Here is a 25,621-nt window from a genome sequence, read left to right as displayed (position 1 = left end):
TTGCACTTAACTCAGATTCATTCAACATTATAGATGTGACAAGAGAAAAGTATGGCAGGAAGAGAGCAAAGCGTAAAATTGTAACATTTTATTTACAAAGTAGTTTGGTCATACAGAAGTAAAAATGTAGCTACAACCTTGATTTGTGCAACAGGCGGCCACAAAAAAAAATCATAGCTCGCTTATCACACAGCTGCTATAGCAATCATTTTATTGGGGGGATAAGGAACGGAAAATAAAACAAAGACAAAAGAAGAGGGGGAAGAAATAATAAATTCAACAACATAAAATATAAATTCAGAGTTCATCCAACAAAATATTAAAAGCACAGACCCAAAACTAGATACCAGTCCCAAGTCCTCACACAGGTATACATAAAGGGGGAGTTGACAGTGAAATTGTGGAATGCGGAGTGGTGCGCTGCTTGAGAACCTTGGGAATGGCTCTCGGTTCCATCGGACACCCATCCGGTACAGTCTTTCCCCACACGGGGGCTCAAAGCTGGGGGAGAGGAGAGGCGTGGCGTAGGCAGGGTGTAAGGGTGGAGAGGGAAGGGGGTTGGTAACTTGACAGGCTCTTGTTTTTTGCTCTTAATCGTCGTCCTCGTCGTCATCATCATCGTCATCTTCATCATCGGGTTCTCGCTTTCTCTTCTCGCCTTTGACAGCCTCAACTTCTAGGGGAAATGAGAAAGTTATTACACTGTACTTAGTAAAGTATCCGAAAGGTAAACTTTTAACATGAGTTTCGGACATGAGCTCGTGAAAAAAAGTATGACAATGACATACCCTCTTCATCGTCGTCCTCATCATCCTCATCTTCAACTTCACCTTCAATGCCAAGGTCTTCCTCCTGGAGAGAAGGGACAGAGCAGGTCAGAATCAACAATATGCCCCCTGTTGATCTTTTAAACTATTGAGTCAAACAAACCAAAAAGGGGTTTACCTCCTCATCGCCGCTGACCTCATCTTCCTCCTCTCCTTCTACTCCCTCTTCATCATCATCATCCTCCTCATCAAAGTCTTCCTCCTCTCCCTCCTCATCTTCTAAAAAACAAAATAAATGCATCAGTTTTCGATTCAGAGCAATTGAATAATGTATCTGAGCAAACCAAAAACCTTTCAGTATAGACATTCAAACAATACGTTAGAACCATTTAGATATAATAAATTGGAAGGTTGTGCAGGACTATGGTAGATGAAGGAATCAATCTCTCTTTTCAGACTTAAGAGTATTTATCTGGTCAATGTCTGTGTATTATGTCGGTTTGCAACAGTGTGTTATGTGAAAATGTGATAATATTATAAATTGTATTTGAATGTTTAAAGACTCTTGGTAGATTAGTCCAACTGAGGACTAAGAGATCCTAATAAAAATCGAATCACATCCATTGTCAGTTATCACACAGACACATGCCAACAAACTGTACAAATACACAATAAAATTCCCTTGCATGACAAAACACCCACGATATACTATTATGGATTCTAATATATAGTAATATATGCCATTTAGCAGATGCTTTTATTCAAAGCGACTTAGTCACGGGAGCATACATGTATGGGTGATTCCGGGAATCGAACCTACTATCCTGATGTTGCAAGCGTCATGATCTACCAACTGAGCTACAGAAGACCCCCATTCAACTCACATCTGCACTTCCTCATATTTTCCCAGAAAACACACACACAAAAAAATGGATGCCCACCCTCATCATCATCATCGTCCACACCGTCAACCTCTCCGTCCGAGTCGGATGCCTCTCGGTCCTCCACGTCGTACCCGTCCAGGTAGGTGAGCTGAGGGAGCAGCTTGAACACACTCTCCCTGTAGTCGTTCAGGTTGGTCACCTCACAGTTGAACAAGTCTAGAGACTTCAGGCCATCCAGCTTTTTCTGTGGGACCAAAATGGGTGTAGGTTAATTAGGGGGTGAAAAAAAAAACACTGGCCGAATAAATCTCTAATTTGATTTTAGCGCACACCTTTGCCCATATAGGCTAGCAAACAAAATTTGACTAGAGCCACATAGGGAAACAAATCAGAAATTAGTCTAAAACAGTTGCCTACCAACTATACGAGGAATAGTGTCATTTGAGGCATAGCCTGAGACAGTGTCGCACTGTATTGTGCTCTACCGGGAGTTTGTGTACCTACCAAAGGTTCCAACGTGCTTATGTCTTTCAGTTTGTTTCCGCTTAGATTTAGATGTGTGAGGTTGGGGAGTTTCTCTGCAAGCACGTCAAGGCCACCAGAGATTCTGTTGTCACTGAGTTCCAACTGCAACATAATGTGAAGATATCAGTCACTTCTGTCAACAACAACAAAAGAACTCCCAAGCAAGTAAGTCTTTCAGAAAACAATGACTATGCCCTAAATGGAAGGAACCCTATTCCTTACACAACAGTCACTACTTTTGACAAGGGCCCTCAATAGCAAACTATATGGGGAATAGGTTGCCATTAGGAGAGCATCTTTCTATACCCCCAGGGAGAACTAAAGGTATGTTTTTTAAGGAGTCAACAAAAAAAATGTATACTGTAAGTAACTTGTGTAAAATAAAATAAAAACATTACCTTTTTGAGTTTCCCAAGTTTGGGAAGGTTGGAGACTGAGATTAGGCCAACGTTTATCAAACTGAGGAATTCCAGATTGACGAATTCTGCTGTGAGACCTTCGATTTTCCCTTCATTTGATCTGCAGTTATCCAGGACAAGTTCTCGTACCTATAAAAGTGTAAAATTGTAATCCAAATTAAAGCATATGTATGCATTGTTTACAGATGCACTACAAACTCTAAAACTGAGAATGCACACATATTACAAAAGCTATATTTTACGCATATATGCAAAAAATGGTGTGGGAAAATATGTTAAGAATGTTGCCAACATGTGACCAACAACTTGCGGCATCAATACAACAACCAAACTACGATCGAATCTAAACTTCATGATTGAAAAAGGTCAATATACAAAATATGGACCTCAATGACAGGAGTGGTTGTTATTTTGACGTTTTCCTGATTTAGGTATGAATACTTGCAACATTTCAATTCCTCAAAACAAAATCTCATCGTTTAAAAAGTTCACGTGAGTGACAGTCGTTACGCAACCAAAAGCTCGATAAAAGGGTTGAAGAAAGTTAACGCTGAACGTCAAATATCATGATTCGCACAGTGGCAAAGTGAAACATTGATAAGGCTGTCGAGTGGAGCCATCAATAAAAGGTATTCGGTTGCATGATGTTTTATGTCGAGGCACCGCGGTTGTTTCTTTAAACCAGCTGCCACGGGGAAGAACCGCACAATACAGTTCTACCTTCACTTGCCCGCTGTTCAGTCACTAATGACACATGCAATGCTTTTTGTTAGCAAGCTCGCTACAGGCTAGCCATTGCCCTTTTAAGCGCTGCCGTGCAGTTGAGGACCTGCAAGAGAAGCCTGACTGCCCGCCATTACCTACCCTACAGCAATGGAAAGGATTGCAAATATACCCTGTAAAGATAAACTTTTTTATTTTCAAATCGAATTTATTGGGGAAATGGATCGCCTAGCCGTCGAGCGAACGACCGATATAACAGTTTGTTACATTAGATCACCGTTTCGTAAACAACGTCGAAGGAAATATTCAGAACGGAAATTAGTCAAACAAAGATGGAGCCTCCTTTCTCCAGAGCTTCAAAGACGGCAGAATGACAACATGGCGATTCCTGAGATACAGTATGCAGAGTTCTCTAAACTCTCCGGAGATGGATGACTGTTTACATGCAGTAATTACGTAAAATCATCCCTTAAAATTAACTTTCAATGTAGAATACTTTTATCAATGTTTGCATGAAAACCAGAGAGCGTCAACGTAGAGTTTTAGCAACACACGCACCGAACGCAGTTTCCTCTGTCTCGTGTCATTCAGGCAGGCTATTGCACGAGCCGACGACCAACACGTTATTCGGAGATTGTCAGTAGCCGAAGCATTAGATATCTTAAATGATTAACATACAAAATACCGAATCTGAACGAGGAGGTTAGCCAGTTTCAATAAGTATTTCGTTTGCTTTCGTGGTAGTTGTGGTGAATAATATGGCGGGAACCAAACATTCGCTGACTGCTACGAATTAGCAACATTAACAAATCAGCTTTAATTTTCGGGAAATTATTTAGTTTATGAATCTCAAATCGAACAATAACATTTGACGGAACGTGAGGGTAGGCATGTAACGTTAAATCGGCGACATTGTAGCTGGCTAATTTCCTCAACTTCAGTTGATTCTTAGCAAGTAAAGTAATATAAAACGTTTATTGCTAGCTATCGAAAGGGGGGTGTAATAGTAAGTTGTAGCCTACAAGATGTGGATGGCTCGTGAGAACAAACGTTAATGACTAATGTTGTTTGCTTGCTAGCTAGCAAACTAGCTATCTAATGTGTCCCTACCCAATTTGTGGAAAATGTCGAAAAGAAGCCACCCGTGATCTCATGAATGATAATCACAAAAGTAGGGGTATGGTATAAACTTAATTTTGGATTATTGTTGTGGATATAAGTGCATTGTAATAAAGGGCGCCCCATTTTAGAATGTATGCTAGCAACAAACATGGCTACCAAGGTCTATATAAAATAAACCATTCCGTCAATGTCTAACGCATCGTGGAAAAACACGTCTCCTACAACACAGATGTAGAAGTTAACAAATAATTGAGACAACGTTGTTGCATTCGAACCGTGTGTGTGCAACCCAGTGACTGAAACTGTTAACACTGCAATAATGCCAGAAAGCAAAAATAATGGGCTTTCGAAAGTAACGATTGAATATTGTCTTGTCCCCCCCTCACGCCCCAACGGGGACAGTGTAATGTAGCTTGTTACAGTTAAGTATTTTCCGCTCTATTAATAAATGAGAAACATTAAGCCCATGTGGTCACCATTAGCTACACAGGTCACTTGGAAAGCAAAAAAGTAGCAAGCTAGCCAGAAAACTAAAGGTTTGGTTTAAAAGGCACGACTTACATCAGATGGGGTCCTGTTTCTTAGTTCCAAGTGGATCCTCTTCTTCATGTCCATCTCGCCCTACGAAAGTTGAACTTTTATCTTGGGTGTCGGTGTAATTTATATTCAGTCCAAAGGCAGAGAGATGCCCTAATGGAGGAAGAATATGGGACTGTATAATGAACTGAGCCAAACGCCAAGTTACCCGCGGAGAGGAGAAACCATGGAGGGAAACGGGACTAAAACAAAATATATTCTCATTAGCGCCATCTCTGGTCAGAAACGCTCACTGCGGTTAAACAGGCATTGCAGTCACAGAACATGACGCTGCCATGAAACAACTGAGGTGCGATTTATTTCTGGGGGGAAAAGTGATGTATTATGTTTAATTCTAAGTTCAAACAACTGTTTTTTTGTCAGTCTTTTTATTTGATTATTTTTATGAAAATAACCAGTTTGTAACATTCTGTAATTCGGAGATTATTTGAAACATATTTAATAAATCAATTGATTACATAATCAGAAATCATTGCTAAAGAAAAAACAAATGAAATCAGGACTATTATTTACTTAATTCAAACATCTACAGCAGAGATGTTTGAGCTCCCCTCCTCCCAGCCTTGACCCCACACTTCGAGGGTGTCTCAGGGGGATTTGGGATATGCAAAAAGTACATTTCCATTTCACACCTGTATAATACACACTGGTACATGTGTGTAACAGGTCAAACCCAAGCAACCACCTAATTATTGTATTTAAAAGGCCTTATTTTGAAATTAATAAGATACCTGTTGACAAGGCAGCGGCAAATTAATTTCATAGCATTCTTTGTTTATCAGTACATTTCAACGTAACCTAAACACATGACATTGTTGTCCTAATGTACACATGCTCAATAAACATTACACCCTATTTAATGTGTGTACACTTATTTCATTTCATAATAATTAGCATCTCAAGCAGTATGACGATGCCCGATAATCTCATAAAATTTGCCCTTTTATTAGAACCGGTAAGTAGAGTGCGTTTATTTGGTTTACAGTGAAGGGAGCATTGTATATGCACACCGTGATGGGGTACTTCTCCCTTAACGCTTCCTGCATAGAGACGCAAGATCCCTGAAGCAGAAGAAACCACCAGTGTGCCTCCCGCTACCACCAAAGAGCACCTTCTCTCTGTCAGGACAAGAAACACTTACACCTATGGCAATTATGAACCAGCAACAAATTACCTTAGTGAACATTGATATTCATCAACAAGCCAATTTATTTATTTAAATTTTTTTCAATGAAAGAGTCTCTTGCATCTCTACAAAAGCCTTTCATAGGATCTAGTCAGGTCACCAATGTGTGTCCTATTCAAGACTAACGGTACCTATACAATTACTATGCTTGAGATAGCTATGTGTTTCTATTTTGGTATGGATTTGAATTAATATGGTGGTAACATTTGTAAAATCGCAATCACAGCTTTTAAATCACAATATGTAAAACATGAAAGTTTTGTATATTGGATATGAATGTAACTATCTTAAAATCAATGTTCTAAAATAAATACCATTACAGGACCTACTGTACTATGCTGTACATTTCAACCATGTTTTGAACATGGTAATCGGTAATAGAAAGTATTTACCAGGAGAGGGCACTGCAATGTCTTTGTACAGCCTCCTCAAACTCATGAGGTTATCATGCATTATGGGTGTGTGTGGGTGCCTTCTCTCCTCTCTGACTGTATCTGCTTATCTAATCGATTGCTTAGAAATATGTGCAAGCCTTTAAAGGGGCAATCAGCAGTGGAAACAGTGTTTTTTCGCTGCCCCTGTTTTAGTAAACGGCTGAGGGAGTCATGTAACCACTCTCAATTCATAGACAGAGGTATGGATGCAAGGACTGACCAGCCATGAAATCAAAATGATAATTTTAACCATGTTTTGAGGCTACTTTGTTTACAAACATTGGAGTAAATAAATCTTATATTTTGGGTTCTGATGAGGTAGGATAGTTGAACTAAGCTCATGAGGCATTTATAAATTATATTCTTCAAGAATCAATGGGTACATATCATTAATTTATACATCCAAAAAATGGATGTAGCAAGTGCAGATTGCCCCTTAAGGAGACAGAAGGGGGTACAATATTGTGAACCGGCTGAGTATAATATCCACGGAAGTGTTAGTGTGTTAGTTGATTTGATTCTGACAGCATGATCCCGGCAAACTGATTTTCCTCAACACGCATTTTTCAAGGTAGTTTTGTGTATGTGTGTGTGTCCTCATTTGTTGCACATTGAGTTATTATTTTGGTAACCTACTATTGCTTTGCAAATTGTTCTGTATAAGTGTCATTGTCAAACTCTCCTCCAAAGCTGAAGATGAAAATAGAGGAGGTGTCACATATCTGGTAGTCCATAGATTATTTGTAGGGCAGTACTCTTTGTGGCCTTGTATTGGAAATTGCTAGTCTCCCAGAATGAACTGTTTAGGCTATGGCTTACTTAGTTTTTTCAATGGCTAACAAAGTACTTGCCTGTCTACTAAGTTGATGTAAAATTATTGTTTGAGAAAAATTATATTTGACACAAAATTCCAAAGCCAGAAACTAGGCTAAGTACAATAATCAAGTATAGGGCCTCTTAGTAGAACTGTGCCTGACTGAAGACTGATAGGCAGTTGAGTCTTATTTGCTCTAGTGAAGCAGCGGCTTCCAGAGAGGCTCACTGGCTCAGACACAGCAGGCTGAGGCTTCAATGTGCAGGGAGAAGATTGAGAACACGCCCAGAGAATGAGCAGCTACCTTGCGATGAGATAAGATGGTTATGCCTCTACTCTACTGTAGAAGACCCTGAGTCGCGGGGTAGGGGTGCTACTTTTGCCGCCTGATTCAAAAACAAAACATGGCGGTATTTCAAGGTTTTTGGCTATGTTCTTCCTTTGTGAGAAAGAAAAACAACAGCCATAAAGTTATCTTTTTGTCAGACTAAATAGTAGTCAGTGAATGGATTGGAGGACATTGTGTTTACTTTCCAACTTATAGGAATGTATACTGTAGTTCCAGTGAATCTGGTATATATGATACATTTTCTCTGTACTGTAGTTCTCGAAAGAGAAAAATACATGGCCTAAAGTATGTAGACTATGTATTCAGTGTTTGACTTGGGCAGGAGCTCCCCAGAGATGAGTATCGGCACCTCAAATGTTCTACTGCTTGAGCTCCTGTTGCTCTTATAGAATATTAGCTCAAAAGTATTGTGGAACTCCTGCACCTAAATATAAACAGTACCGTCACACAAAATGAGTCCCGGTGGCACCTTTTTCAGTCCAAGTCAAACACTGTATGTATGTAGGGCCGGTGTGGAGCCTTCCGGAATGTGTGCATGTCTATGGCTATACCCTTCTAACGAGCTGCACACAGTCTATCCCAGAAGCGTTGACTCACAGCTAGCTAGCCTACCTACACTGTCTGCCTCAGTCCCTCTGGGCTTTATGTTCTCTTGTTGAACCCTACTGTGCTCCTTCTCATATCACTGACTGGATATTGCATAACACCAAGAGAGAAATTGCCTGAATTCAGTCATTCTCTCTCCTGAGCACCAGTGACATACTCCGCACCGTTTATTTATACTGTGCTGCTATTCTCAGACAAACACATCTGTATAGGCAGCCACATGACAACTCTCTCTCTCTCTCTCTCTCTCACACACACACACACACACACACACACACACACACACACACACACACACACACACACACACACACACACACACACACACACACACACACACACACACACACACACACACACACACACACACACACACACACACACACACACACACACACACACGCACAGCCAGCAACATGGCCTGCTTTTTTATGCCTGTTTTGTGCCAACTCCTCCACCTTTACAAATAGGATAAGAGCTGAACCATAAGAACCCTTCGAGGGCTATGGTAATGGTTAACCAGATAAGGATTTTTGGGGGGCGGGACTTGCAAACAGACATCATTTTTTATCAACGTTTTTACCCCTCTCTGCTCGCTTGCCCCTCTCAACAAGTTACATTCATTTCTACAGGAGGCAAAATGGAGGGGACGTTCGATAAAGAGAAACCAGAGTTGGAATATAAAAATCCCAATGATAACCAAGGTAAATGACCTCTGAACATTGTCTCTATTCTGTGTTTTATAGTGAAATATCCATTTATTTCTCAGATGTACCACTGTTCTCTGGAAAAGGTTACTATCTTAGTCCTAGTATTAGTATGTCATACTGTCCTTTTATTTGTTAACATTGGCTCTATTCATGCATATTCCTGCCAATGTATTTTGCTGCAAACTGGGTCACAAAGGACTTACTGATGGTTGATCTGTCCAAACAGATGTACCACTAAGATGATTGCAACTCAATAGGAACATGTATTTGGAAGACAATTTTACTGTAGATGTTCTCTGTCTGAGTCTGTTTCTCTCATAGTGTATGTTTGTAGTCCCAGACACCATGTACTAATCATCCTATACAATACTGTTTTCAATTAAACTTTTTCTTTCAAAAGCAGCTCAAACAATGTAATAGCCATTGAATTCTACCGTGCAAATATAGAGTGAGTTATAGGGAAATAATGCACGCTCTAGAATGCCCTTCAAGCCAATCAGAAAGGAGTATTCAACAATGCCATGGTATAATATGTACTATCATCCTATACTTTGGTATGCTGATGGTTTATACAACTGCTGCTATATAGCTGCATTGGATTTGCAGTCCATTTCTGACACAAATCATACAACAGCATAAACTACTGGAGCACTCAAATATGGAGAGAGTTTTGTTACAACAGCATAAACTACTGGAGCACTCAAATATGGAGAGAGTTTTGTTACAACAGCATAAACTACTGGAGCACTCAAATATGGAGAGAGTTTTGTTACAACAGTATAAACTACTGGAGCACTCAAATATGGAGAGAGTTTTGTTACAACAGCATAAACTACTGGAGCACTCAAATATGGAGAGAGTTTTGTTACAACAGCATAAACTACTGGAGCACTCAAATATGGAGAGAGTTTTGTTACAACAGTATAAACTACTGGAGCACTCAAATATGGAGAGAGTTTTGTTACAACAGCATAAACTACTGGAGCACTCAAATATGGAGAGAGTTTTGTTACAACAGCATAAACTACTGGAGCACTCAAATATGGAGAGAGTTTTGTTACAACAGCATAAACTACTGGAGCATTCAAATATGGAGAGAGTTTTGTTACAACAGCATAAACTACTGGAGCACTCAAATATGGAGAGAGTTTTGTTACAACAGCATAAACTACTGGAGCACTCAAATATGGAGAGAGTTTTGTTACAACAGCATAAACTACTGGAGCATTCAAATATGGAGAGAGTTTTGTTACAACAGCATAAACTACTGGAGCACTCAAATATGGAGAGAGTTTTGTTACAACAGCATAAACCAGTAATTGATCAAGTACAGAGAGGACAGTGAAACAAATCATAATGAAACAAAGTGATCCAATTTTTATTGAATCATTGTCAGTTTATTACGATATTTACTAAATGTGTCTTACACTCTGACTATTGATGTAATAGAATTCAAATGAGGAATGAGAGTGAAGTGTCCTGTCTGTCGTTGACAGCTGACTGACTGACTGACTGGCTGACTGGTGTATGTTGGTCGGTGTTACAGGTGGGATCCAGCGGCGGCTAAGAGACAGAGACCTTCTCAAGAAAAGAAAGGCAGAGGCCGAGGAGAAGGCGATTAACCAGTGGGTTTATGGGTAAATGTAGACATTAAGAAGAGGTGCAGAACTAGTCATGCACACTCATCCTCTAACAAACATGTTAGAGTTAGGAAGAGGCCTAGATTTCAACCACTAATGACGGTTTTCTGCTTCAGCCGACAAAATGTGTTTAACTAGAAACTTGAGTGGACTATGTGGGCTTCAATACAGCTGCTAAGCCCTTTGTCCTTATTGGCTTACTCTAGTGCTTACTCTAGTGCTTACTCTAGTGCTTACTCTAGTGCTTACTCTAGTGCTTACTCTAGTGCTTACTCTAGTGCTTACTCTAGTGCTTACTCTAGTCTTACTCTAGTGCTTACTCTAGTCTTACTCTAGTCTTACTCTAGTCTTACTCTAGTGCTTACTCTAGTGCTTACTCTAGTGCTTACTCTAGTCTTACTCTAGTGCTTACTCTAGTCTTACTCTAGTCTTACTCTAGTGCTTACTCTAGTGCTTACTCTAGTCTTACTCTAGTGCTTACTCTAGTGCTTACTCTAGTCTTACTCTAGTGCTTACTCTAGTGCTTACTCTAGTGCTTACTCTAGTGCTTACTCTAGTGCTTACTCTAGTCTTACTCTAGTGCTTACTCTAGTGCTTACTCTAGTCTTACTCTAGTGCTTACTCTAGTCTTACTCTAGTCTTACTCTAGTGCTTACTCTAGTGCTTACTCTAGTGCTTACTCTAGTCTTACTCTAGTGCTTACTCTAGTGCTTACTCTAGTGCTTACTCTAGTGCTTACTCTAGTGCTTACTCTAGTCTTACTCTAGTGCTTACTCTAGTGCTTACTCTAGTGCTTACTCTAGTGCTTACTCTAGTGCTTACTCTAGTGCTTACTCTAGTGCTTACTCTAGTGCTTACTCTAGTGCTTACTCTAGTGCTTACGTGCTTAAATAAGTTTGGCTGAAAAGCCACTTAACATGACTTTATGTTTTTGTATGTTTAAAGAATGTAAGAGCAGAAAATAGTAAAAGATGTGTACATGCATAAATAAAGTTGTGTACATGAAACAGTATATTTGATAATGATCGTATTTGGCTGTCTATCAGTCTTCCAGCCCACATTGTCCAATATGAAGCAAGAGGAAACCAAAGGTTGCTTAGGCGTTTCCAGCTATTGGCACCACACATTTAGATCAAGGACTTTGCACTATCAACAATGACTGAATGAATATCGCCAAGCTTATCAACGTAATCAGCTGCAAAGTGTAAACATTCCAGTTGCGAGGAAGTGTATAATGACGACCCACGATTACATTTCTATTTGTCTGACTTCAGGGTAGAGAGCAGGAGGAAGAGAGCGAGGGGAAGAGAGGAGAAGAGTAGCTCGGGAAGACGAGGAAGGCCGAGGAAGACTGATCCAACACCGGAGCTCCCGGCTTCCCAGGAAGAGCCAGAACAGGAGGCTGTCATTGTAAAGGTGGTGTCCAAACCAGTGGAAGTCACCCCTGCCCCTACCTTGATCTCACTATCCCCATTCCTTCCGGTGGACCCTGGCCCGCCAGAATCACTACCGGCGTATGTTCCCCCCGTCCCAGACCCTATCCCTATCCTTGCCCCTGCTCCTGTGGCTGTTGTTGCCCCTTCTCCAATGTATAACCCTGTTACTGCCCCTGCACCATCCCTGTTGGAGACCCTGTACACTGAAGGCAGTGACCAGGGTAGTGACACCCTGGACCAGGTGCTGATTGAGGACTTGGGTCCTGATGAGAAGGAAGACATCCCTCCATCTCAAAACAACTGGGGCACTGATCAAGGTACTAATGGCATCAATTAATGAATGTCTCTTTGCAGTCATGTACTTGACTTCTGAATTTTCTGAAGTGTCTGGCCAATGAGCTCATTGGGATGTCATCTAGCTGTGGGGGATATGATCTTGTCACATATAGCATAATCAGAAATGTTAAACTAACCACCTTTCTGTCATAGGGTCAAGTGAGGAGCCGTCTGTCAGTGTGCCTGAACAGAATAGAGTGTTCTCTACGTTCCCAAGGTTCTACACTGGTGTTCCTTCACAAGATCATCCACCAAGAAACGTCTTCTGAAATCCACTCAGATCTGGCCTCTGATAACATACAGACAGATTACATGCAATGTAATCTATTCTGACAACATGTGCATTTGAGAGGTGATGCAGTTTAGCCTTACTAGTTAACTCATCTTTGTAATTTTGAGCCTGATAGAGTATGGATATGAAATGTAATGTACAATGAAATGCATGAATTCCAGCTTTAAACCGACCCATGGATTTATTTATTTTTGCTTCATGAATGGTGTCTAAATTTGTTATGTTGCAAAGAACTGCACTGTCTGTTTTTAATAAATGATTTGTACGAGCTAAACATGGCAGCATTTGAAAGTACATTTGTATTTAATCATTTCTGGTAACTGTGTTTTCTAATTGTGATTTTTACATTTTTTATACCAATGGTTTATTTGAGATAAGCGCTATGATAATAAAGGTGTGATGCTTTGTTGATAATATGACTGTCTCCTTGTTATGATCATCTACAAAACAAGAACAAGTCTCAGTTGCTCAATAGTACCCTCTGCTGTCCTCTTACAGTAGTGAAACAATCTCGAAGGAGTCATTATATATATTCAATATTACAGTAGACATGTTGTTTTGGCATTTCTCTAAACTGACAACCATTAAAAATAGTTATTTCTACGAGTTTCATCCATAACTCTCCATCAGGACACGAGTTTGAAATTTTGCTTCACAATTTACGTAATCATTTGCGCATGCTTGCTACAGCACTCAGTCACCGCTTTCCATTAGTAAGTTGCTGGTTGGCCAGCTAGAAATGACGACACACATGTGCGGAAGCATTTCAGCAGAGATGTGTACTTTTGTTAGGCAGCACAAACAATCTCTGATATTTTACATTATCAGATGTTATTGTATGATTATTTGTATGACAAACTAGCAAAGCAATCAAGACACTATCAAAATGTCTGCCACTTGCAACTGTACCGAGCATGTCAGCAAACTCAACCAGCAGATATCTGTCATGCGAAAAGAAATCAAGAATCTCAGGTATGAAATGAATGCAAGATGTAACGCATGGCATCTTGGAAGTCGTTATTCGTATTACATACTGACTATATGCTGCTGACCATAATGTGTCAATACAGATATTAAAATGTTCCCCCCAACCCAGGCAATTGTTGGACAGTGCTGTTCGTTCTCATCGAAAACACATGACATCTCTCCAGTCTGCTTTGACACACATTGGCCAGAGTCGATCTCCAAAGAGTCAGCCAAGGCCACAGGCAGAACTAGAGACACAGAATTCACTTGAGAAAGGTAGCTGGCTAAGGCACTCGATTTCTCGCTTATATCCCTCTCTTATATCTTCCTCGCATGACTTGTCTTGATCATTGTTTAGCTTTAGCTGACTGGCACTTAATTAGAACTTCTATTCAATATAGAAATATCGCACACAAAGGATCTTCCGCTTATCAGACTTTCTTCCAATGGGAATCATTTTCTATGAGAATGACATATCTATAGCTTGCATTTCTATCTGAAATATGTTTGGTCTGGTACAAAGCTAGATAATGGACCTTTAATCATTTTTTAAAATGTCAATTTCTCCTTCACAGGGACCATCCAGACAGTCCCCATAGGTTACATCAGCTCCTGTTTCTCAGTGAAGAATGGCACCCCCAGACAGCCAACCATATGTGGGCCCTCCAGGGCCACCCTTCAGATCCAGCAGAGTGTCTTCAACAACCCTGAACACTCACTGGTCGGCCTGGACAACTACTCTCATGTCTGGTACGTACTAGAGACGGGGATAGGGAGCCAAACTTAGTAGAGGGGGTAGCTAGCTAAACTTAAGGCTGTTTAAGAAAGTAGCAATGTCAGTACTACATAAAACAATCTGTATTTTTTGCAAAGACAGTTCTCTCATTAGCTAAACGTATCATGGATGTGACAATCATTTTCTTAGTCATGAACTGTTTTGATCAACTTTACATCCCATTATTCCCAATTTGTCTACACTTGTACAGTAAATACATTATCCTGCTTTCACTCATTCCATTTCCAGGGTAATCTTCCTGTTCCATAAGAACGGCCACCTGAGTTATAAGGCCAAGGTGAAGCCACCCAGACTGAACGGCCAGAGGGTTGGGGTGTACTCCACACGTAGCCCCCACCGGCCCAACGCCCTGGGTCTGACCCTGGCCAAGCTGGACAGAGTCACAGGTTAGTATCAGTTGCCAAAAACAGCTCGAATTGCTTTGCTCTTCTGCGCAGTGTGACGGTGCTCCGTCTAAAGGTGCATCCCCAAATATATAATCCCCAGAATGTTGCAGAATCTCATTTCAGATTGAGCAGTACATTGTGTGTGAGAGAGAGAGAGTTTGTGGGTGTGTCTGACATTATTGCAGTTATGCTTAGCCTTATTGTCTCCATAATTGCTAAGCTTGGCATGCCATAGGCACACTATTGTTCAGTGTCGAACTGCCTGCTATGTGGATTGGTGTATTTTATGAAATAAACAGTTCACTTTCTACTTTAAGGTGACACACTTCATCTGAGTGAGATAGACATGATCGCAGGCACCCCTGTCCTCGATATCAAACCCTACATCTCTGACTATGACTCCCCACACAGTAGAGTGGACATGGACACAGATACTTATGACTGTGGCGTCCAACCTGAGAGCACCAGTGTACCATCAGAAGATGGGACCACCAGTGTGGAGACGCTGCATTCAGACTCAGTAGCTTCATCCTCCTGTACTGTTGATCCCCAGTTGGACTTGGGGGTTGAGAGACGGGATAGTCATAGCACAGACCCCAGAATACTCCACTCAAAAGACAAATCCAAAGTTCACATCCGCCATCCAGGCGATGCCTCCAGCTCTTATGCTCCTAAATACCAAGGCAAAGACATCACCACTGTGCTGGGGGAGCTCAAGGCCTACATCAGCGAGGGACATGACCCCTTCACCCTGGGGAGCTCTGTAGGAAAGTCTCAGGCTTCAGATGGCCCTAAAGCCAAGCCATTGGAGCCAGTGGAGGATAGTGCTAGGCCTTGCTATGGGGAAGAGGCCTACAGCACCATCGCTGGCTGGATCAGGGAGCCTCCTGTGACCAGTCTGGAGGTGCGCTTCACACCCCATGCAGAGAGAGAGCTGGGGGAGTTCCTTGCCCCCATCAATACAGGTAAGCCTATGCATTGGGAAAGTATTCAGACCCATTGACTTTTTCCATATTTTGTTACGTTACAGCCTTATTCTAAAATGGATTACATTTCAAAGAAAATCCTCAATCTACACACTACCCCATAATGACAAAGCGAAAACGGGTATATATATATTTACAAATGTATTAAAAAATATAAAAAAATGCTTATTTACATAAATATTCAGACCCTTTGCTATGAGACTTGAAAATGAGCTCAGGTGCATCCTGTTTCCATTTATCATCCTTGAGATGATAAATGAGTCCCCCTGTGGTAAATTCAATTGATTGGACATGATTTGGAAAGGCACACACCTGTCTATAAAAGGTCCCACAGTTGACAGTGCATGTCAGGGATTGTCCGTAGAGCTCCGACACATGATTGTGTCGAGGCACAGACCTGGGGAAGGGTACCAAAACATTTCTGCAGCATTGAAGGTCCCCAAGAATACAGTGGCCTCAATCATTCTTAAATGGAAGAAGTTTGGAACCACCAAACTATTCTACCAAACTAAAGTCAACGGTATTTTTAAAAAAAAGTAATGTTTCTCCGTCATCCATTTTGCCATAATTGTTAAAGTAGATCTATTTTCACTGGCTTCTTCCTCTATGAATGTCCCCGCTTCTCTAGAATCTCGTGACCGACCCAGGTTCCGGTTCCTGCGTGGTCCAAAAGAGGCTGCTGCAGCCATCAGAGGGGTTCTATCTGCTGACCCCAGGTCAGTGTATCGGAGGAGCCGCTGTAAGGACAGACTCTTCTTCTTCACCTTGGACACGGCAGACATCACCTGCTGGTTCGGACAGGGCTTCGCTGAGGTGCTCCGGGTCAGACTCGTGGCTGTTGGAAAAGAACTGGCCAGCTGAATGGTTCATGTTCTGCATGATCCTAATGGTTCTGGTTCTATGGATTGATTTTGGAATCAGCTCTCAATAATTGTTTTACAGGTGAATCTGAGAAAATATGAATATTTAACTAAATAAATGCCATGTTATAAACAACTGTTAATAAAAAAATAAAAAATAAAAATGTTCCTGTGAAGATAGAGTGCTTGTTGAAATGGTTGGTTATACCGTATGATCGTAACACTTTATTTTACTAAGTAAGTTACATTATAGAGCATTTATTCCAAGCACCTCTAGGCTGGGAGAGAGCACCTCAGTACACTGCAGTGCACACTATCACTTATCAGATGGAATCTTTACGGTTGAGTTCTGTTTAGTAATGGTAGTGAACCAGCCTTTACTATCGAAGATAGATTGTTGCACAGTTTTAATAACGACTCCGCTATGATAGGATATGGATTCCAAAATGCTTCCAGTATTTCCCTTGACCTTTGTCAACCTCTGTTTTAGTAATCCAATATCCAGTACAAAGTCTTTTAAATTCAGGGATTTATATTGGGAACTTAATTGCCATCTGTCTATATCCAGTGTGACAACAGTCTGTGGGATTGGTCAACTTGTCATTGTTGGATGGAATGGAGTGGTGGGCCTTTCATTGTCTGGCATATATTTACTACTATTTTATTTATTTTTTTATTTTATTTCACCTTTATTTAACCAGGTAGGCTAGTTGAGAACAAGTTCTCATTTGCAACTGCGACCTGGCCAAGATAAAGCATAGCAGTGTGAGCATACAACAAAGAGTTACACATGGAGTAAACAATTAACAAGTCAATAACACAGTAGAAAACGAAGGGGGGGTCTATATACAATGTGTGCAAAAGGCATGAGGAGGTAGGCAAATAATTACAATTTTGCAGATTAACACTGGAGTGATAAAAGATCAGATGGTCATGTACAGGTAGAGATATTGGTGTGCAGAAGAGCAGAAAAGTAAATAAATAAAAACAGTACGGGGATGAGGTAGGTGAAAAGGGTGGGCTATTTACCAATAGACTATGTACAGCTGCAGCGATCGGTTAGCTGCTCAGATAGCTGATGTTTGAAGTTGGTGAGGGAGATGAAAGTCTCCAACTTCAGCGATTTTTGCAATTCGTTCCAGTCACAGGCAGCAGAGTACTGGAACGAAAGGCGGCCAAATGAGGTGTTGGCTTTAGGGATGATCAGTGAGATACACCTGCTGGAGCGCGTGCTACGGATGGGTGTTGCCATCGTGACCAGTGAGCTGAGATAAGGCGGAGCTTTACCTAGCATAGACTTGTAGATGACCTGGAGCCAGTGGGTCTGGCGACGAATATGTAGCGAGGGCCAGCCGACTAGAGCATACAAGTCGCAGTGGTGGGTAGTATAAGGTGCTTTAGTGACAAAACGGATGGCACTGTGATAGACTGCATCCAGTTTGCTGAGTAGAGTGTTGGAAGCCATTTTGTAGATGACATCGCCGAAGTCGAGGATCGGTAGGATAGTCAGTTTTACTAGGGTAAGCTTGGCGGCTTGAGTGAAGGAGGCTTTGTTGCGGAATAGAAAGCCGACTCTTGATTTGATTTTCGATTGGAGATGTTTGATATGAGTCTGGAAGGAGAGTTTGCAGTCTAGCCAGACACCTAGGTACTTATAGACGTCCACATATTCTAGGTCGGAACCATCCAGGGTGGTGATGCTAGTCGGGCATGCAGGTGCAGGCAGCGACCGGTTGAAAAGCATGCATTTGGTTTTACTAGCGTTTAAGAGCAGTTGGAGGCCACGGAAGGAGTGTTGTATGGCATTGAAGCTTGTTTGGAGGTTAGATAGCACAGTGTCCAAAGACGGGCCGAAAGTATATAGAATGGTGTCGTCTGCGTAGAGGTGGATCAGGGAATCGCCCGCAGCAAGAGCAACATCATTGATATACACAGAGAAAAGAGTCGGCCCGAGAATTGAACCCTGTGGCACCCCCATAGAGACTGCCAGAGGACCGGACAGCATGCCCTCCGATTTGACACACTGAACTCTGTCTGCAAAGTAATTGGTGAACCAGGCAAGGCAGTCATCCTAGAACCACTCCCCTTTCCAATAGCAACAGCAAATCACTCTTTCACACTACTACTTTGTATTCTTGTGAGAGTGTGTGAGAGAGTTGGAGGTTCGGAGTAACACACACACAGTGGGTATTTTCGTTTGAGGAGACACTGTTTTTAGGGTCAGCAAATTACAACTAATTAATAGTGTGTTGTTAAATCGGATGTAAAGAGTTCACTGAACAGAGAGAAAACAACTACGCCTTCACCAGTTGATTTGAATTGCCTAATGGGACCACTGAATCCCCACTGGGCTATGTTAAAGGCTGACTTCATCCTCCAAGCACTGGACTATGACTGTGTTGACAAGCACGATCACATGGTGCTGTGGTACGCGGCTCAGGTAGGTAACGGTCCTATCAATGACCTGTCTGTATTAAAACGTTAAAGCCAATCATCGAGTGGGACAGATGCATTGAGGTGAGGATTAGATGCAGATGAGACATCTGACATTTCTGTCATCTCCCTAAATGTTTGTTTTTGTGTACAACTTGTCTTGAAATGTTTTGTATTTTGTATGAAAATAAAACAAATACTGTCTTGTGAATAAAATAACTAAAATCAAATTTGGGCTTTACTGTGACTTCCACTGAACTTTGTCTTTGTGAACATGCAGCATCTGAAACGTTTAAAAATAATACCATACACTAAACAAACACAACAGCAGATGGTAGTAATTGGTCAAATGCGACCCATAGATTTTACGTGAAGGCGTTGGATTCGACGTTTACGTTTTATAGCCAATAGCAGCGAACCTTCTCGTGTTTGAAAGAAGAAGCGGTGGTTGACGTTTCCTTCTGCAGTATGTTTGTTTACTTCATTCAAAAACATTTTCTTTAGGAAATATTTTAAGTATAGCTCGGACTTTTATTTACAGCGTTTTGTAGCCGAATAATTTAATCAGGGTCACGTTTCATAACGTTAGCCAGTAACTCTAACTACTGTAGCTAACGGCAATTTACCTAACGTTACACAAATGTCCCCGTGAAGTTCAAATTCTGTTTGATCTCTGTCCTTTAACACAGTGAATAATATGCCCAATGGTATGGTTATTAGCTCATTTTAGTCAACGTAATGATAACGTTATCTTCCATAGCCCATTAACTAGTTACATACTGTACATCGGGGTGTATTAATTCCGGCGATTCTGTTGCAAAACGTTTCTTAAACGGGGCGGGACCTACCTGAATTTGTCACAAAGGAAACTCTCGTTTTTGTTGCCAACGAAACTTGTTGCCAATTAGTGGTGGAAGATTACACCCCAAGAGTGAGTTCTTTAGTAAAAAAAAATACATTGCAGAACGTTTCGTCTGTTGCTAAATGTTCTACAAGGGAAATAATTTACTCCAAACCAAAAACATTTTTCCACAAAAACGAGTTTCTATTGGGGAAATGTAGGTAGGTCCCGCCCCATTTTGCTCAGTTTGCTGATGGAATCTGACTAATGAATACACCCCAGCACTTTAGTCTAAAAGCTAGCTAGCCAGGCAAGTTGGTAACATGTCTGATATGGCTTCAACAATAATACCAGGTTGTTTGTATTCTGACAGTAGCCCAGCCACTTAAGCTATCATCATCATGTTCACGAGAAGATTACTACCATTGTGCCCTCCAAGCTCATCACTAAGCTAAGGACCCTAAGACTTAACACCTCCCTCTGCAACTGGATCCTGGACTTCCTGGCTGGCTGCCCCCAGGTGGTGAGGGTAGGAATCAAAACATCCACCACACTGACCCTCAACATGGGGGCTCCTCAGGAGTACGTGCATAGTCCCCTCCTATACTCCCTGTTCACCCGACACTATGTAACTGCACAACTCCAAACACCAATATTAAGTTTGCCGACGACACGACGGTGGGAGGCCTGATCACTGACGTCGATGAGACAGCCTATAGCAGGGATGGGCAACTAATGGGGGTGTGGGGGCCACAAAAAAGCAGAACTCATCATAAGGGGCTGCAGTGGCTCGTGGGTCAGCTACTTTCCTGCAATTCTACCCATTTTGCCATAGGGTGTAGGCAAATGTTTGCAGTTTTTAATATGATAACTGATGATCAATGGGCCCCACCCCAGTCGGTAATTCGACCTTGCTTACTACAAGTTTAGATAGCTGGTCGCTAGACTAATTTACCAATCTAAAAATGCTTTGCTGACATGGGCTAATTAAGTGACTGCTGATGCACAACCACATTTTGAAATTGCACCTTCTGTATTCTATTATTCTAACTCTCAACAGTAAATTGAGAGACAAACCTTTTTTTATTAGTCAGCGGGCCTACAAAAGTTGACCATCCCTGGCCCATAGGGAGGAAGGAGGTCAGAGACCTGGCAGTGTGGTGCTAGGACAACAACCTCTTCCCCCAACGTCAGCAAGACAAAGGAGCTGATCGTGGACTACAGGAAACGGAGGGACGAGCATGTCCTCATCCACATCAACAGGGCTGTAGTGGAGCTGGTTGAGAGCTCAAGTTCCTCTGTGTCCACATCACTTAAAGCCAATTCATGCCTACTCTGTATTTGCGATCCGGAGGGTTTGACATAATTGCGGAGCCTCTGGAGGCCAAATCAAGCTCTGTACCATATCGCCTTGCATCTCCCAAATTATTTAACAATGCCTAAGGCTCCGTATAGCTCCGCATTGACATGATTGGTTGATGGGAGGTGCTGGATAAACAGAAACTCACTTCCTTGACAACTTGTTTCACAAGAGCTCTGCTCTATGAAGCGCAAGATGTATGAACGCTCTGACGCTATCATGGTCCAAACACACCAACACAGTTGTGTAGAGGGCACGACAATGCCTCTTCCCCCTCAGGAGGCTGAAAAGATTTGGCAAAGGCCTTCAGATCCTCAAAAGGTTATACAGTGGCATAATTGAGAGCAGCTCCCTGCCATCCAGGACGTCTATACTAGGCGGTCTCAGAGAAAAGCCCCCAAAAATGTCAGACTCCTGCCACCCAAGTCAGAATGTTCTTTCGGCTACCACATGGCAAGTGGTACCGATGGACCAAGTCTGGAACCAGCAGGACCCTGAACAGCTTCTACCCCCAAGCCATAAGACTGCTAAATAGTTAGTTAAACCTCTTAAGCATCCGCCCCTTTTTTTACATTTTCGCCTGAAATGACATACTCAAATCTAACTGCCTATAGCTCAGGCCCTGGAAGCAAGGATATGCATATTATTGGTACCATTTGAAAGGAAACACTTTGAAGTTTGTGGAAATGTGAAAGGAATGTAGGAGAATATAACACAATAGATCTGGTAAAAGATCATTCAAAATTCAAAAGGCACTCGCACATCTGAGCAATCTTTTTTGCAGGTGCATGGTAACAGTTGAACAAGATGAAGGAAACAGGAAGCCGCACACTGCTCTTGATAGTATCACTGATCTTTAATAAGCTTACCTATCGGCCTCACGTCCTTCGTCAGAGCTTTTGTGAGTAAAAAAAAAAAAAAAACACCCTTATGTAGACCTTCCCACATCCATTCCATGCATCGAAAGGGGTTGAGGCGAAGGAAAAACAAATAAGTGCTACCAAATATAACAATATGCATTTCATAAATATTTGAATAAAGTGTCTAAATAAGACGTATTAAAGATGTCTGTAAAACCACAATGAGGACATAGACCTACCGAGCAAGTTTTCATTAATCATTGGGTACATCATACGAAAAACAGTAATCTTAAATAAGGGCATAGTTCATGTTCAAATTCACAACATACATAGGCAAAAGATAATACAAAGGAAAAAAAAAACGTTCTTTTGTATTTTATTTGTACCATAATCTTTGAAATGCAAGAAAAAGGCCATAATGTGTTATTGCAGCCCAGGTTCAATATACATTTTGGCCACTAGTTGGCAGCAGTGTATGTGCAAAGTTTACCTGATCCAATGAACCATTGCATTTCTGTTCAAATTTTGTATCAAGTCTGCCCAAATATGGCAAATTTGTTTATTAATAACTTTTTGTGTTCAAAATTGTGCACTCTCCTCCTACAATAGTATTGTATTCTTTCACTGCTACTGTAAATTGGACAGTGCAGTTAGATTAACAAGAATTTAAGCTTTCTGCCAATATCAGATATGTCTGTGTCCTGGGAAATGTTCTTGTCACTTACAACCTCATGCTAATCGCATTAGCCTACGTTAGCTCAACCCTCCAGTGGAAGGGACACCTTCCAACTGACTTGCCTAGTTAAATAAATAGAGATAAATACATTCTAAAGTATAATTTCACCAGGTCATCGAAGTCAGGCATTTCAACAATGGCACGCACAGCATTCTCCCTCAAAATTTGTGACATTGTGTTGTGTGACACAACTGCACATTTTAGTGGCCTTTTATTGTCCCCAGCACAAGGTGCAATGATCATGCTATTTAATCATCTTGATATGCCACACCTGTCAGGTGGATGGATTATCTTGACAAAGGATAAATTGCTCACAACAGATATGTAAACAAATTTGAGCACACTATTTGAGAGAAATACGCATTTTGTGCATATGGAACATTTCTGGACTCTTGAATTTCAGCTCATGAAACATGGGACCAACACTTTCCATGTTGTGTTTATATTTTTGTAAAGTCTCTTTTTTCTCTTCACTTGGCCCTAATACTCTCCTGACCGTAGATTGCTGCATACACCACCCCATTTCCGAAAATGGATTGCTCCTACAGATAGTGAGTCACGTGGCGGTGGCTTGCTTTATAAAGCAGGCAGACGGGCATCCAGCTTAACTATTCGATTTAACGTTAGAATGGGTAAAAAGAGAGATCTAAGGGACTTTGAGCGTGGTATGATCGTCGGTTCCAGGCGCGCAGGATCCAGTATATCACAAACAGCCGCCCTCTTGGGCTTTTCACGCACGGCAGTGTCTGTGGTTTACCGAGAATGGCGCGACAAACAAAAAACATCCAGTCAGCGACAGTCCAGTGGGCGTAAACAGCTCGTTGATAAGAGGGGTCGAATGAGATTGGAAAGAATCGTGCAAACTAACAGGCGGGCTACAATTAGACAAATAACGGCGCAGTACAACAGTGGTGTGCAGAACTGCATCTCTGAATGCACAACTCGCCGATCGTTGTCACGGATGGGCTATAGCAGCAGACGGCGGGCAAACGAAGAGTGGAAAAACACCGCCTGTGTAGATAAGGTAAAGGAGTCAATGGAACACACTGCGTTCCAACATTTACTAGATTTTCGCACATTCAACAAATCTGATCTAAAAAAAGTCGATATTTGTCAAATCAGGTCCGATTTCGATATACTTGGCTGTTTTCGCTGCATAACATTTAAAAGTAGTCCCTTTTCAGACTTAGAAGTGACTGCTAACTTCTAACTCCTGTTCATATAAACTGGTTAGCCTAGCTAGCATACAGAAATCGGTAGTAGTCAGTCGGTTTGAACTAATTACGTTGATTGGTGACGATGACATGAATGTAACTCCGATTTTACCTCAATAACAAACAATAGCCTTAAGTTCGATTTACCTCTTTACCGCATCTGTTGCGAGCGGTCAGTGAATTGTTTGTTATTAAAGCATATAAATTATGTTTATCTTTTTCATTCTTCAGGCGTGATGTCATACGTTGGCCCCCTTTATTTATAGAAGGACCCATACACACAGAGTGTATATACAAAATAGTAGGAACACCTGCTCTTTCCATGAGACTGACCAGGTGACGGCTATGATCCCATGTCACTTGTTAAATCCACCACAATCAGTGTAGATGAAGGTGAGGAGACCAGTTAAAGAAGGATTGTTGAGCCATGAGACCATTGAGACATGCTGTCTATTTGTGCCATTGAGGGTGAAAGAGAAATACAGAAATGTAAGTGCCTTTGAGGTGGGTATGGTAATAGGTGCCAGGCACATCGGTTTGTGTCAAGAATTGCAACACTGCTGGGTTTTTCATGCTCAAATCAAACTTTATTTGACACATGGGCTGAATACAACAAGTGTAGACCTTACTGTGAAATGCTTACTTACTATAAGCCCTTAACCAACAGGTCAGTTCAAGAAGAGTTAAGAAAATATTTACCAAATAAACTAAAGTAAAAAAATAAAAGTACAAAATTATAAAAAGTAACACAATAACGAGGCTATATACAGGTGGTACTGAGTCGGTGTGCGGGGGTACAGGTTAGTTAAGGTCATTTGTACATGTTGCTAGGGGTAAAGTGACTCTGCATAGATAATAAACCGTGAATAGCAGCATTGTACAAAACAAATAGGGGGGGTCAATGTAATAGTCTGGTTGCCATTTGATTAATTGTTCAGCAGTCTTATGGCTTGGGGGTAGATGCTGTTAAGGAGCCTTTTGGTCCTAGACTCGGTGCTCCGGTTCAGCTTGCTGTGCGGTAGCAGAAAAAACAGTCTATGGGTGACTGTGGTCTGACACCGCCAATTTTCCCAACAGTTTCCCGTGTGTATCAAGAATGATCCAGCCAACTTCACACAACTGTGGGAAGCATTGAAATCAACAAGGGCCATTGTCCCTGGGGTGCTTTCGACACCTTGTAGAGTACATGCCCCTACAAAATTGAGACTGTTCTGAGGGCAAAATGGGGGGTGCAACTGAATATTAGGAAGGTGTTCCTAATGTTTGGGAAACTGTGTATATTATGGAATATGAGATGAAACTAACCCAGTAATTACTTGAATTGGCAAATGAGTTGAGTTGGC

At 41.4% G+C, this 25,621-nt stretch overlaps 3 protein-coding genes across 8 annotated transcripts; 2 read left to right on the top strand and 1 right to left on the bottom strand.

The window, feature by feature from the left end:
* Window positions 1-580: 580 nt before the first annotated feature.
* On the bottom strand, window positions 581-5,886 carry LOC116369572 (acidic leucine-rich nuclear phosphoprotein 32 family member B-like). 4 transcript variants are annotated; one of them, XM_031819557.1, is made up of 7 exons: window positions 5,002-5,886; window positions 2,575-2,724; window positions 2,156-2,278; window positions 1,709-1,895; window positions 946-1,046; window positions 789-852; window positions 581-676 (listed from the first exon to the last, which is right to left on the bottom strand). In XM_031819557.1, exons 1-7 carry the CDS (start codon window positions 5,053-5,055, stop codon window positions 591-593), a joined length of 765 nt encoding a protein of 254 aa, XP_031675417.1. In that variant the 5' UTR covers window positions 5,056-5,886; the 3' UTR covers window positions 581-590. The 4 variants fall into 4 exon arrangements, with proteins under 4 accessions (XP_031675417.1, XP_031675419.1, XP_031675415.1 ...); XM_031819559.1 differs by having other exon boundaries at window positions 581-673; XM_031819555.1 differs by lacking the exon at window positions 5,002-5,886 and adding an exon at window positions 2,982-3,618.
* A 3,036-nt stretch (window positions 5,887-8,922) lies between these two features.
* Window positions 8,923-13,256, top strand: LOC116369570 (hemogen-like). 2 transcript variants are annotated; one of them, XM_031819554.1, is made up of 4 exons: window positions 8,923-9,130; window positions 10,683-10,761; window positions 12,051-12,529; window positions 12,702-13,256. In XM_031819554.1, exons 1-4 carry the CDS (start codon window positions 8,932-8,934, stop codon window positions 12,815-12,817), a joined length of 873 nt encoding a protein of 290 aa, XP_031675414.1. In that variant the 5' UTR covers window positions 8,923-8,931; the 3' UTR covers window positions 12,818-13,256. The 2 variants fall into 2 exon arrangements, with proteins under 2 accessions (XP_031675414.1, XP_031675413.1); XM_031819553.1 differs by having other exon boundaries at window positions 9,000-9,130; window positions 10,683-10,773.
* Window positions 13,257-13,531: 275 nt separating this feature from the next.
* Window positions 13,532-17,014, top strand: LOC116369569 (tRNA (adenine(37)-N6)-methyltransferase). 2 transcript variants are annotated; one of them, XM_031819551.1, is made up of 6 exons: window positions 13,532-13,812; window positions 13,937-14,082; window positions 14,382-14,556; window positions 14,831-14,988; window positions 15,306-15,953; window positions 16,603-17,014. In XM_031819551.1, exons 1-6 carry the CDS (start codon window positions 13,727-13,729, stop codon window positions 16,833-16,835), a joined length of 1,446 nt encoding a protein of 481 aa, XP_031675411.1. In that variant the 5' UTR covers window positions 13,532-13,726; the 3' UTR covers window positions 16,836-17,014. The 2 variants fall into 2 exon arrangements, with proteins under 2 accessions (XP_031675411.1, XP_031675412.1); XM_031819552.1 differs by lacking the exon at window positions 13,937-14,082 and having other exon boundaries at window positions 13,571-13,812.
* Window positions 17,015-25,621: the final 8,607 nt, after the last annotated feature.

Source organism: Oncorhynchus kisutch, unplaced genomic scaffold, assembly GCF_002021735.2.
Source record: "Oncorhynchus kisutch isolate 150728-3 unplaced genomic scaffold, Okis_V2 scaffold2259, whole genome shotgun sequence".
Classification (NCBI taxonomy): domain Eukaryota; kingdom Metazoa; phylum Chordata; class Actinopteri; order Salmoniformes; family Salmonidae; genus Oncorhynchus; species Oncorhynchus kisutch.
This window is presented reverse-complemented; position numbering and strand designations above follow the sequence as displayed.

What these genes read in the sequence shown, in the direction of transcription:
- LOC116369572 (XM_031819555.1), bottom strand. Translation starts at nt 3,071, where the DNA reads ATGAGATTTTGTTTTGAGGAATTGAAATGTTGCAAGTATTCATACCTA. An exon ending in GGACGATGATGATGATGAGG is followed by an intron (nt 1,047 to 1,708) that starts GTGGGCATCCAT and finishes TTTGTTTTTTAG; the next exon opens with AAGATGAGGAGGGAGAGGAG. An exon ending in AGGTCAGCGGCGATGAGGAG is followed by an intron (nt 853 to 945) that starts GTAAACCCCTTT and finishes CCTTCTCTCCAG; the next exon opens with GAGGAAGACCTTGGCATTGA.
- LOC116369569 (XM_031819551.1), top strand. Translation starts at nt 13,727, where the DNA reads ATGTCTGCCACTTGCAACTGTACCGAGCATGTCAGCAAACTCAACCAG. An exon ending in GACAACTACTCTCATGTCTG is followed by an intron (nt 14,557 to 14,830) that starts GTACGTACTAGA and finishes TTCCATTTCCAG; the next exon opens with GGTAATCTTCCTGTTCCATA. An exon ending in CAAGCTGGACAGAGTCACAG is followed by an intron (nt 14,989 to 15,305) that starts GTTAGTATCAGT and finishes TTCTACTTTAAG; the next exon opens with GTGACACACTTCATCTGAGT.
- LOC116369570 (XM_031819554.1), top strand. Translation starts at nt 8,932, where the DNA reads ATGGTAATGGTTAACCAGATAAGGATTTTTGGGGGGCGGGACTTGCAA. An exon ending in AAATCCCAATGATAACCAAG is followed by an intron (nt 9,131 to 10,682) that starts GTAAATGACCTC and finishes TCGGTGTTACAG; the next exon opens with GTGGGATCCAGCGGCGGCTA. An exon ending in GAGGAGAAGGCGATTAACCA is followed by an intron (nt 10,762 to 12,050) that starts GTGGGTTTATGG and finishes GTCTGACTTCAG; the next exon opens with GGTAGAGAGCAGGAGGAAGA.